This window comes from Ambystoma mexicanum, chromosome 2p, assembly GCF_040938575.1.
Source record: "Ambystoma mexicanum isolate Mex_15411 chromosome 2p, UKY_AmexF1_1, whole genome shotgun sequence".
Classification (NCBI taxonomy): domain Eukaryota; kingdom Metazoa; phylum Chordata; class Amphibia; order Caudata; family Ambystomatidae; genus Ambystoma; species Ambystoma mexicanum.
This window is the reverse complement of record NC_090923.1, coordinates 407,382,342-407,396,374: the sequence shown is the minus strand read 5'-3', so window position 1 is coordinate 407,396,374 and position 14,033 is coordinate 407,382,342. Positions and strand designations below refer to the sequence as shown.

The window sequence follows — 14,033 nt, the reverse complement described above, 5'->3', positions numbered from 1 at the left end:
CCAGAAGGCCTTGTGGACAATGCAGAGGGTTTTGAACTTTATCCTCGCAGCCACTGGGAGCCAGTGTAGAGATTTCAGTCCTGGAGAGATACGGTCCCTGGGCTTGAGGCCAAGGACAAGTCTCGCAGTTCTGTTCTGGATGAGTTGCAGAGGGTGGAGAGTGGAGGCAGGCAGATTAAGATAGAGGCTGTTACAGTAATCCAGCTTCGAGAGAACCAGGGCTCGGGAGACAGTGAGCTTCTGGGGGAAGGAGAGGAAGGGAAGAATACCTCTGAGGAGGTGCAGTTGGTAGTGTGACCTCTTGGCGACGTCAGAAATATGGGGAGAGAAGGAGAGTGTGGAGTCGAAGATGACCCCAAGGTTTTTTGCCTTGCAGGTAGGAGCAGGGAGGGGGCCAAGGGAGGCAGGCCAGAGAGCTGGAGGGAAGGAGGGAGTGGGAGTACCGATGAGTAGAATCTCAGTCTTACTGGCATTAAGACAGAGGTCATTGGCGGCACACCATTCTTGGATAGCAGACAGACAGTCAGAGAAGAGGGAAGGAGAGGGGGAGGCTGAGGGTAGCCTGAAAATGAGCTGGGTATCGTCCGCATAGCACTGGAAATTAGGGCAGAGAGCAGCGATGCGGTGGGCAAGGAGTGGCAGATACTGGTTGAAAAGCCAGGGAGAGAGATTAGATCCCTGGGGGACACCACAGGTGGAGAAAAAGATGTCGGAGAGGAAGGACCCCAGTTGGACCTGGGAGGGTCGATTTGAAAGGAAAGAGGTCAGCCACGCCAGAGCCTGACCAGTGATACCCAGGTTTTCCCGGAGACGGTTGAGCAGGATGGCATGGTTGACAGTGTCAAAGGCAGAGGAGAGATCGAGCAGAATGAGAGCACACGGAGTGTTGGAATCGGATGTTCAGGAGAGCAGTTTCCGTGCTTCTGGCAGCTCTGAAGCCAGATTGATGGTCATGAAGACTACCAACAGATTCAGCATGGAGGTTAAGCTGGGAGATGGCCAGTTTCTTCAGGAGCTTGCCCAGGAAGGGAGTGATGGAGATAGGGCGATAGTTAGCCGGGCAGGAGGGGTCGGAAGAGGGTTTCTTGAGAAGAGGGTGCACGAGGGAGTGCTTGAGGGGGGAAGGGAAGACTCCAGAGGCGAAGGAGTGGTTGCAGAAGTCAGCAAGGGCAGGAGCCAGGGAGTCGATGTGGTCCTTGATAGTTTTGGAGGAACAGGGGTGAACCTGTTTAGACGAGACTTTCATTGATCGGACTTGTCTGGAAACCTCGTCAGCAGAGAAGGGTGGAAAGGCAGAGAAAGAGGGAGGAGGGTTGACCGCAGATGGGCCAGAGGAAGAACAGGGTAGGGAGGGAGGGAGGTGAAAGGAGGAGAGCGAGGACAGGATGTCCTGAGTTTTAGAGATGAAGTGAGAGGCCAGTGCAGTGCAGAGGGCCTGGGAGGGGACAGGAGAGGTAGAGACTGCAACAGGGTTGGCCAGCTCCTTGCAGATTTTAAAGAGTTCGGCGGAGTTGTTTGATGCCGCAGAGATGCAGGCTTGGATAAGGGCTCTCTTCTTGGTGAGAACAGAGAGCCGGTACTGCCTTTGAAGCAGGCGGCAGGCCAGTTTGTCAGAGGATGAACATGAAGCACGCCATTTCCTCTCGGCAACCCTGCACTTGCGTTTTAGGGTGACGAGATCCGAGTCATACCAGGTGTTACATTTGGCTTTGGGCTTCAGGCGGATTCTCATGACGGGGGCAAGGATATCAAGAGCATCAGATATAGCAGAGTGGAGCATGGAGAGGGCTGTGTCAGGGTGCGAGTCAGCCGAAGGGGCAGGGGGGGGAGAGAAGGTAGCAGCAAAAGCCTCAACTGACACACGCTTCATGGGTCGGATGACTGAGAAGGTGGGTGGCAGTGAAGAGGGTGGCTTTGCCTGTGGGGTAGGGAGGGTGAGGTGGGAGGATAGGAAATAACATTGTGATTTGATAAAGATGACATCCTCGTATTGATATAAAAGCTTAGCATCTCAAGACCCCAGGGAACAGATGGTCTAACTAACACAATGCTGAAGAAGCACCCGGAAGCATGGGCAGAAACGTTATATAATATTTTTAGTACAATTATCCATACACAAACATTACCGCCTGACGTGGAAAAAAATCTATCATTACTCCGATTTGAAAAAAAAGAGGAGATGGAGAACTACCACAAAATTATCTGCCCATAGCACTATTAGATATTCCTGGTAAAATCTTTGTGAGATTTGCTAAAATGGATAAATGACAATAATTTAGCTGATCCATTTCAAACTGGGTTTATCCCAGGGCTAGGCACAGCGATAAATCTTATTATACTCTCCCTGATTAAGCACCAAAGCCATTAGACAAAACAACCACTGTACATGATCTTTATAGATTTTAAAACTGCTTTCGATTCTTTCTCAAGACACAAATAATTTGATAAATTACAAAAGGCAGGTTGCCTGCAATATATTCTAGCTCTTATTGGCCAACTTTACTCATCTCCATCAATCCAGATTAGATTATCCCTTGAAGGCCACTTGTCTAGTGCAATTAATACAAACAAAGGATTAAAGCAGGGCTTCATTCTTTATCCATGATATCGGAACCTATCTGAGAGTAATCACCTCAGATCCACCCAGATTGGGAACAACTCCATGCCCATAGCTATTCTATGGCGACAAATTGGTTCTTCTATTAACAACCCTGATTGGGCTCCAAAAACTTTCAATAGCCTTGGGGAAACTATGCTGATGAGAATAATCTCTCCATTAAACTAGGTAGGACTAAAGTTTTAGTCCTAGGGGAGGCAAAATGGAAATATAACAGGAAATATGGAAGATTAATAATATCAGTATACAGTGGGTTGATGAATATTGTTACATAGGCTTAAACATGAATAACTTACGTTCGGATTTGCTTTATCATCTTGAACTTAAAAAGAAAATACGAACAGCAATTTCCCAAGCAAAACTCGTACATAAAAAGTAAAGACAATTCTCGTATAACCCACTTATCACCTACTATAAGCAGAAAGTGATTCCCATAATAACATATGGAGCTGAAGCTAGACCCTACCTGTGAGAAAACCACTGGTGTAGACTCAAAGGGATGTTTTAGAAGAATGTAATATTGCTGCCCCGAGTCAGCCCATGGGATTAATTAGACACAAATTATGGCTGCTATCCCTGCACATAGGAGTATTGTGGAATTTGATATCATTGTACAGAAAATGTCTGATAAAGACTCACTCCCAGAGCTTGATGTCTACACTGACTAAACTCATGACTCCATTTTTGGACAATCTAATTAGACCTTGGATGACAGCCCCGCTCCAAGTAATGGAGGAGGCTGGAATAACGAAAGAGATGTTGATTCTCAATCCCAATCGAGCCAAATATAAACTATGGTGTTTCGACTGAATAGAGACAAGACATCTATGTGACCATTATCAAGGGTTTGGTGAAAATATATTTCTCTTAAAGCCTTTAAATCAAGCCGAACAATATCTGACCAAATTTCCTAGCCCCAAATTTAGGAATATTGTTTTTGAGATTGTGGCTGAATCAATATCCTACCAGAGACCTACTCGGAATAAGAGCAAAGCCCCCTTTTATCGACAGAACCTGCAAACATTGCAACAACCCTGCATGTTTAGAATTATTACAACATATTATGGTAGAATGTCCGGCACTATTATATCTTCAAAAGCTCTACCTCCAACATCTCTTTACGGACCGTAATGGTTTAACAATGGAAGATCTATGGCAGGTATTTATTTTTAATGAACATCAAATATCTGTTATTTTAGGAGCAATTACATTTTTCGAAATTGCCTGTGCTGTGCATAATTTTAGAATGAAGATTGAATAAGTTATAATGTATGTATTTCATTGTATGTTTAGTTCTGCTTGTTTACAAATCTATGAATTTTTTTATTGATTGATGTAATTTTTTGTTTTTAAAATGTTGAACTTAAAATAAAAAATAAAAAAATTATAAACTCTCTCAACATTTGTTTTTATAAATGCTGAAGTGAGTATGCTTTTTTTGCTGCTGATTTGAAAACTAATAGACCTTTACTGTGAACTCTGTAAATTAATGCACACCCTTTGTACAATAAATTAGTCTACTAGAATACATTTTTTGTTACATAGTATTTGCCAAACCCAAGTACTATATAGGGGGGGGTTCTCCCTCCTGTTACAATCCCTCAGAGATGTCACCTCTCATAAGTGAAGCTGTTGCCGATTATGTCTCTTGTAGACACGGTTGTTATACATTAGTGCAAATTAGAGCTCAGCCAAGTTCAAATGATCACAGACAGTGCTTAGCATAGCTGTCGCCTTTAACCTTTTTAGACCCCTTATTACACATTGCCAAATGAATAATACGTTGTATATGTATCACAAATTGAAGCATTGGGTGGGAAAGTGAAACAAGTGCTAATGTCTTAAATAAGATTCTCACTGTTTGTGCAATTGTATTTTAGGAATTTGTGTACTATGTGTGTAGCATTTCTGTATGCTTACAAAGCATTTTGGGGTAGCTGGATGGCAGTGCAAGCATAGAGCTTGCAAATTAAAAGGTTATTAGGTAGGGTTATATTTATTAAGGTGCAGCTTGTTATCCAGAACTTTTCTGGTTTTTGAACGGGACAAAAGAGTCTATAATGATTTTTTAAATAATTGTTACAAAATAAAGATGCCCTTTGGGTACAGATCACCTCCTATTACGGCAAGCCAAGTTGTTAGATCAATTATCCATTATGCATCTATCTGCTATTAAATGTGTTTGTGTTGCCTTTAAAAAATTACATAATCTCAGTGATTATTAGAAAATGTGAAAGGTTATCTTTGACGATATGGACAAAGATAAATGCAGTAAAGATGGTTCTGTTGCCCAAGGTCGTATATGTTATTCAAACACTCCCACTACTAATTGTGAAGAATCACCTGAAGAAGGTTGACAAAGTTTTATAAAATCTTCTATGAAGACTGGGAAGCGGCATCGTTTTCCCAGATATATCTTGTTACAGAAGGTACAGGATGTTGGGTTCGGGTATCCAGATCTCTACATATTATCAGGGCTTCCTCGTTAAAAAAGGCCCACATTATTTTGATAGGGAAGGAGGTGGAATTCCAATGTGGTTAGAAATGGAGAAAGATCTGTGCACCATATGCTTTAGATGCTTTATATACAATGGACAAAGTTCCGAAAAAAAATGTTCGGCTCCAGCTAATGGTGGTGACCAATAATGCCTTGGTAGCTTGGTTTAGGGGGAGCAATCAATATTTTGGGGTTAGTTGTGATGCTTCTATATGGTATAATCAAGCTATACTGTTGAATAATAAATGCTTGCATTGGCAGATTTGGATTATGAGAGGTATTCTTAAACTAGGAGATGTTATGGAAGGTGGCAGGGTCGTGAGGTTTGATGAATTAAGGAATGAATACGGTTTCAGTGGGAGGGGAATGAGCCGCTATCCAGATTTAAAAACTCTAATTTCTCAAATAATGGTCATGGTTGATAGAGATTTAGGGGAGAAGCCAAGTATTAGTAAATTGTTTGATGGAGTAGAACATGGGGTGTTTACTTATATGACATTTTTGGGCATAGGGCAAGAATATAAAGATTCGTGGTTGAGGTTGAAAGATGTGTGGTCAAATGATATTGGGCTACAGATATTGGAAGAAGAGTGGCAGGATTTATCTCAAGTGGGTTTCAAGTCTAAAATGGATTTGACTTTGAGGACCATTAGACAGAAGATTGTTTGGAGATTATATTGGACACCGGTAAAGATGCAAAAGCTTCATCATTTAGCTAATGATATGTGTTGGGGTTGTGCTGGCAGTAGGGATTCTCTCTTGCATTTGCTTTGGGACTGTCGGAGGGTATACGTTTTTTGGAACGAAGTTTCGTATAGGATAGATGTTACTCTGAACATAGTCATTTCTAGGTCAGCGGGGAAAATTATTTTGTTGCGGCAGAGAGCAAGATGTTCCGTTGCAAGGGAATTTGATTTATGGGTAGATAAGGCTTTAATGGTTGCAATTAAACTGATTTTGAGGGTCTGGAAGAGTAGGAAGAAGCCTGTGGTGGAGGATTGCATAGTTGAAATGCAATTGCTGTCTAATTATGAGAAGGTATCATTGAAAAATAAGAATCGTCTAGATGTTTATCTTTTGTTGTGGAGTCAATTTAATGATCTGTATGTTAGATTTGTGGGGGTTTTTTTCTTTACTGTCTTGTGTTGATGTATTGTGTTGTCTTATTGTGTTTATTATATATGGTTTGGGAAGTATGGAGAGTATTATTAGATTGCAGGTTTGCTGTGTAATAAGTTGAGAATCAGTCGAGTTCATACTGATTATTGTAATATGTTGATATTGGATGATAAGTTAATAATGATGTTAAATGTTAATGTTAAAGGATATTTGTACCGCACACTATCACCACCGGAGTGGTCCCCGGGCGCTGATATGTGTAGTGTAAAATCTGATGTGTCACTACATTCCATTTGTATTTGTGATGTATATATTGTAAACTGGATAAATAAATAATAAAAAAGTTGCATAGTTTCTGCTCCTTACCATCAGTATTATTGCACAAATAATTAATTAATCTCCATTTTTGTTGTAATTATAGCTTGTTCTACTGCCCTGAAGAAGGAAGTCATGAAAATAAGAATGAACGTTGTTTAAACTGTTGTCAGACCTCAGACGATGTTCTTGCAATTCTTCCAGTCGAGGGAGGTGGTCCAGTGACTTTAGATCCAAAAGCAATGTGTGTGACATCTTGATTCCTATTGTTTCGAGAAATTCCTGACCCTTTGTTGACCGTCTGATCTGTAAACCGAGAGGGCAGGGTGTTACATTAATCATAGTTTATTAGCAGCTTCTTAAAGGCATTCCACAGTGCAACAAAGCAGGATCACCTATATGTTCCATTAACAAATACCTATAATGACTCTTGAGATGACATCAAACATTAGCACTAGTTTTATGCAATCCTCAAAAAACTAAATTGTGAGTCTCTCTACCAAGGGCTCACTGCAGCAGACAGTACTTGAGTAAGAATCTTCTGATGTAGGGGAGTAGGATGCGTCAGGTCAAGCCACTGACAAAGTGGCAGAGAGGCTGCAAAGTGGACAGTGTGCACTGACGTGAATTAGAAAATATGCCTTATGTGCCTTGACTTCTTGTTCAGCAAGGCTCATTGAGGGATTGACAGCACTCCAGGCGCAACTTAACCAGCAGAATTGTGCCTGCCCTGCAGTACCGCTGTGCTATCTACAAACCAGTGGCTAAATTCCATCCACTCCGCACATACACAGTCCACAACAGATAAGGTTGGTGTCATTGATGCATTAAAATCTCACTGTTTTTATGCGCTGATAAAGCTGTAGCAGCACCCCTTTTAGCAATGCATTGTGTCCAATCTATCAGAGATGCAGGGCGGACAGAAGCTTTCATGAGACCATCTCATTTTATCACTGGTTAACCTTCATGGGTTGGCGCGGAGGTGCAAGTGTGAGGAGAGTGGGACGTACGTGTGCACCGAAGCACATAGGCACTCAGACACCCAGCGATCTGGGTGATGGCAATGGCCGGGGCTCTGAGTTACATCTGTCTTGCTCACTGCAACCGATTTCGGAGCAAGGGTTTGAGGCTGCTGCTATACAATCAATTGGCCAATCGCCCCATAAACTGGGTCAACCAGATCAATTGGTCACAGTACTCTGTATTCCTCCAATGCTATCACTTGTTTACATGTTTACGTATTGTTATGAATAGTTCACAGAGAAGGCAATCATTTCATAGGCACCCACTACTGTACAGTAAATATAGTATTTATACCCTGTCTTTCCACCACAAAAGAGGGAGATGCCCAATGCTGCATACTACACTTACAGAACAGTATGTCATTTAGGCAGTTCACAGTAAAGCAACTGTGCTGTATTGTGGTAATGCACAGTTCCCACTGACATGTTAATGCATTCTGTAATGCATACTTCCGTGCACCTCCAGACCCATTAAAAAAACAACTAATGTAGAGCACATGTACCAAAGAGCAATGTGATGTTGGTGAGAGTGTACCACTGTATTGGGCATCTGATCCATTTAATGTGACCTCCTCAGCAATGGGATCAGCATCCACACTGCACACCCCATTCTTTCAGAGTTCACACCTGATCCTCCCAAAACCTTAAGCTTCTGCCAAGGTGCCTCAAGCTAAAACGTGCGGGCGGGGGCTGAGCTGTGGTCGTTGGGGAAATGATGTATTTATTACTGTAGTTTTGTAAAGTGCGAGCCAAGGTCCAAATATCACAACACATATAAGTACATCAAAACTGGCAGAATATCAACAGCACATGTATCAGGGAAGATACTGAATACAAGAGGTTTTTCTGGCATTTTTCATAATAATTTTTAATCACAGACATATTACAGAATGAAAGACCGTACTACAGCACAGTAGCCACTGCCCAATTAATGACACTGTACTGTGTAATGCAAAAGATGCTGTAGACCAGTTGATGATGCTTAGAGTGGTCTAATAGTAGTATAGAGTATTTCAGCAAAGCTTCTGGGCAGGTCAGAGCTCCACCATCAGCTGAAAGAATGATTGGGATGGCTCCAATTGCTAGCTGTAGCATCATCACAGGCTGGAAAAAAAATAGTTCGGACATTGTACCCTGCAGAATCTTCACAAATTATGGTGGCAAGAAATAATACACTAGTATTCGTTTTCTATAATTCAATTGTAACATCCTTACAGTAATCTCAACACCCCCTCACCGCCTCTCAGTGCCATCACAAACGAGCCACAGTCATCCTGCTTCAGTACCATCCTGTGGTCTCATTCAATGGATGTGATGTGCTAATCTGCACTCAAGTGGCTCATCACCCCACTGGCGACAAGACCTTCAACAACAGGCATAACAGACGGTTGGTGAGCGCTCTGCCAACTTGGCACAAAGTCCCATCACAGGGCCTCATCATGGTTGGGGGAATCCTGGCGGTAAATGCGTGGGATATCGCCCAATGCTAATAGTGTCACCGCAACTTGGTCCACAAGTTGCGGGAGTGGCAGGAAGTCTCATTGAGACATTTTGGATGCTATTACTGCGGAGAAATTTGAGCTGCGGTTATAGCGCTGCAAATGGGCGGAAAGTGCCAAGATTTACCTACCGCTTTCTGCCCGGGATTGGGCGGAGAGGTAATGCAGCCATAACACTATTCCCGCTGTAGGTTTACTGCTACACCAAACCCGTGATGAGGCCCATAGTGTATTGTGACCTTACATGATGCAGATACCACCAGCCAAGTGTTGTGTTGAGCGCATGCTATCATTTTAGTGGCCTGGCTCTGTCATAGTTCACATACAGAGTCAATTCATGCCATCCAGTCTGGTTGGGTAATGAATTAGTTACAGCACAGTGGAAACTGCCCATCAGCCGTATACAATATGTGGGACAGCAAAAGAACTGCGTCGCTTTGAGGTACAAGGTCCGGTACAAATCCCCTCCCTATAGATGATCATAAAGCTCTTTCTTTTCGAATGAATCATCACAAATATGTCCCTTGTCAGCCTCGGATCCTTAATGTGAGTGCCAAAATCAAAGAGGTCCCTTTCACAAATAACGGTAAACGGGAGCCAGAGGAGGAGTTAGCAGGCAATACTGTCCTGTATGAAAATACTGGCACTGCTGGACTTACCCCCTGCAATATTATATTTGTAAAAGGGGCTTCTTTTGCCAATCCATAGACATGTATGTGGTGCCGACGGTTGCATGAACGACTGTATTTTGCTGTACAACCTGTCCCACTATAGCTTATCATTCTTTCGGAATCCTTCAAGTTCCCTCTGACTGCACCATGCAATGGGAGTTCACCAAGATGTCGAACGATTACATATAGCAGAATTTGGAGTCTGGTGTTTCAGGTGACCACCCCAGGTATTCTTCTAAAGTTACAGTAAAGTGTTGTTGTGTACTTCAAACCTGTTTATCTGAGACAGAAAAGACTGGTGAAAGTGTATAACAGACACTGTACATGATGCTGTAGGATGGTAACATGTGGAGTAAAGAGAGAATGGTGAGAATTGATGCTGATGTACATCCACAGAGTAATGCAATGTAATGAAGTAATGAATATCACTCATTTACAATATCTTCAGTGCTGCGCATTTGTAGGTGTAATCAAATTTGGAAAATGTGCAAATAAAGTATCAGTGTCTATTTCTTTATTTTTTTTTTTTGATATAGCTGAATAATTCAACTTTTCAAAAAGAGAAAAAGCAGAATGAAAACAGTAAATAGCAACAAACTAAAATCAACAAGTACGGAAATATACATGCATATAATTGTACGTCAATTCTTCTTTAAAATTGCAATTTTAGCAGCATAAAAATTACGAAGCAGTTAACAAACAAATCTAGCTCGTAGCTTATTTAGTTCGACATTACTTAGTTAAAAGCAGGTAGAATTGCATCCAAAAATTGCACTAATGATTTAATTGTAGAAAATTTCATATCAGCACATACTGCTTCCCAAATTTGTGTACCATTTTTTGGCTATAAAAGTTCATTAAATTTGTAAAGAATTTGGACCGTTGATCATGCAAGCCACTACAAAAAATGATCAAATGCTGTAATGTCTCCTTTTCATTAGTTATTTGACAATAGCGGCAATAGTCCATATTATTTGGAATCAAATGCCGCCTCACAAGGACTTCCCTAGTAGGGAACAGGTTCAACCTAAACTGTAGATATTTCTTCCTTATGTCAGTGGAGGGACATTTCAACAAATAAGGCGCAGAATGGCCCAAAAGTTTATGACCAAAGATACGTCTATCAAAATCTTTACATTTCAGGCATTATTTCTTTATGACAAATGTTAACAAGACTACAGTACATGCACAGTCTTCTAGATTCGCACCTCAAGGACCAGAAACCAAAAACACTACTCAATGTACAGGTTTGTTTCACCAACATTCAACTCAAGCATGACGGGAGGGTATTGCATACTGGTGTATAATTTAGAGACAGGTGTTAGCAGCTTCACCCAAAATGTAGTGCTATTGTCAATGTGTTCTGCCTTATTGGTGATCTCATGAACATGTTTCAGGGACAATCTTGATAGAGGTTAGGTCGTGATTGGGGAGGGGTTTTCATCAAGTGGAACCCTTATGCCGCCATAAATACAGGTGCAGCATAGTGCTAATGGTCATTATCCTGAATTACTCATAATGTGCAGGTGTACTCTAGGTTATGACATTTTTCATACAATAAGAGGTACCACACTATACTGATTTCTTTTAAAAGGGCAGTGGGCTTCATTACGAGTTTGGAGGCAGCCATGCCCTTAGGGCATGTCTGCCTCCAAACTTCGAACATATGAACAAATATTTGTACCCTTACTGACAATATTTCAAAATACGTATTAAGATGGACAGATGCAGAGTTTTAGGTCTGTCCATGGAATCTGAAGTATGGTCTCATGAATTAGGGATCCAAGGAATAAATCTAAAGGTAATAACCACTCACTGTGACTGTGTGTTAGATACTAGAAAGCAAATATATATTCTCTTTAGAATGTGGTCATATAAAATATCTTGATAAACAAATGTGACATGATTAATATATAAACAAACAAAGCAAAACAATATATATAACTACTTACAATGACATCATAAAACGATGCAGTAACACAGTATTACAAAGTGTACAAATACATGTGTAAGTGTCAATTATTACTCCATTGACACAAAAGGTGTACATAGTTATATACAGCAATCGATTGTTACTTCATCGACTATCGACTCAAATAAAGAAATACAGAAGTTCTTTGTAATAAGGTGGGAGAAAAGAGAAGGTGCCGGTGTATCGGGGTTGGGGGCGGTGGTTCAAAGTCTCCCTTGAAAGGGCATAATTTCAAATGAACAATGAATGTTCCAGGGTCATAGGATAAAAGATATCTTTGCCGACGTGGCAGAAGCTGACTGAACAGGGTCTGTATACAGAGAGACTGACTTGATCGGGTGTTCCCTGTTTTTTTATTTTTCATTAATTTTATTGGTTTAACTACAAACCTTTAAAATAAAACACATCATAACAAACCGCTTTCCAGATATACACCCTTCTTTGTCCTAGTTCTCATAGTCCACAAATTCTTAGTGAATTTTACATACATTTGGGGTCAATTGGGGCAGGTCAACCGAATTTCAATTACCGCCAGAAAAGATGTTAAAGGCAGTAATAGTTTCATGTGCATTCCGTAAAACATTTGTCAGCACAAAAAGATGGATGTATCAAGCTCCATGGGCCCAAGTATCATGTTTTTTACTGTTCGTTGGTCACTGCAAAATAGCACCAAATGTTTGAGAGTTTCCTTCACTTTTGCACAACAGCGACACATTGGATTCACGTTTGCATTAGAAGACCATGCCCGCAAGCGTTCTTTTGTTTTAAAGGAGTTTAGCCGAAGCCCCATGAACAACCTTCTGTCTGTTGGATCAGGAAACAACTCAATATATTTTTGGGTATTACCAAACGCTCGAGCTTCATCATCATTTTAGATGCCACTCTCTGTGAACATGTCTGCTCCCAGTCAGCGCGCCAAATTTTTACTTTTGCTGCGTTTGAATTCTCGTGAAGCATTTCAGACTTGATATCGAATTCCACCATCAGGCATTCACATCTTTTAAGCCACATTGACACAATGCTCGACATAGTCGAGGTGGCGCCAAGAAAAACTTTGAATTTGCTGAATTTGTTCGCTGGCCTTTGTTTTACGGTACAGCGATAATAGGCTCCAACAAACTCGCGCGTGAATTGATATTACCAATAATTAATAACGTATGGAAGACGTTGTTGTTCCTTTAGGTAAACCCAATACTTTGGTCCAAAAGATATTTTCAAAAGAGGACCAGACCTCCCATGAGCAGCCCAGGGCGTTTTCTGCCCCGTACGTTAGAACCGGAATTACCTTTTGATGATAACATTTCAGGACCGGTTTAAGTGAAAACTTTCCAAATTTCTTTTTTATTGCCAACGCTTGACTCGCAAGTTGCGTGCATTTCCGTTTTGTCACAGTTATCCATGGACCATCATTAATACAAGAGCTTAATGCCATTCCAAGATATTTTAAACAGGTTGAAATCTCCATCACTTCCTGTTCCATAAACCATGTTGCTATTTTAGCCCTACCGGATTTGAGATTTTTGAGCACAAGAATTTCACATTTCTTTGTATTAACAACAAAATGGTTGATAGTCACGTATTGTTGAATGGCTTCGAGTTTCCTTTGCAAGCCGATCATTGTTAAGTCCAACAGAATAAAATCATCTGCGTAAAGGAGCCAGGTTAGATGTGATTTATGTACCTTTGGAGGGAATTAATTTACTGCCTCTATGGTGGTTCCTATGTATGGTATAACAGGCTGAATATCGCAGGCGCCAAGGGGCATCCCTGTTTGACTCCCTTGAATGTTTTAATCTGCATTGCCAATGCACCTGTCTGGTCCAGATTACTCTAATTGAGGTTCCCGTATGCAGCTCTTTAACAGCTGCCGTTAGATCTTCCGGGCAGCCCCATGCATGCATTTTTTTGCCACAGAGGTTCCCTGTCGATCGTATCGAAATCATAAGAAAGTCAATGAAGGCGAGGTAGACCATTGTGTTTTATTTTATCGCCTCGATTTTAAGTAAGTTCAACAACAACAGGTTTAATGAGCATCCCACCTGCTTAACAAATCCTGCCTGTCTGACGTCCACATATTTTGATTGATTTGCCCACTTGACTTGTGTTTGCTGTAACATGGTTGCATACATTGTGCCTAAAACGTCCAGTAAAGCCACTGGACGATAATTTTTAGGGAACGTTCTGTCTCCTTTTTTAAATAGTGGGACAATCACTGCTGATTTCCAGGACTTTGGGGTTCGACATTGCACGTTTATTCTCTCAAATAAAGCCACACAAACGTCTGCCCATAGCTCCGGATGTTGTTTAATGGTAAAGTTTGT

At 41.3% G+C, this 14,033-nt stretch overlaps 1 protein-coding gene across 2 annotated transcripts in view; it reads right to left on the bottom strand.

Moving 5' to 3' along the window:
- Positions 1–14,033, bottom strand: part of CFAP20DC (CFAP20 domain containing) — a 2,832,435-nt gene that overhangs the window by 1,472,872 nt on the left and 1,345,530 nt on the right. For both annotated transcript variants that reach the window (XM_069643752.1, XM_069643753.1), the window contains exon 9: positions 6,724–6,854. In XM_069643752.1, coding sequence (XP_069499853.1) covers positions 6,724–6,854 — 131 coding nt within the window. The remainder of the gene's footprint in view (positions 1–6,723; positions 6,855–14,033) is intronic.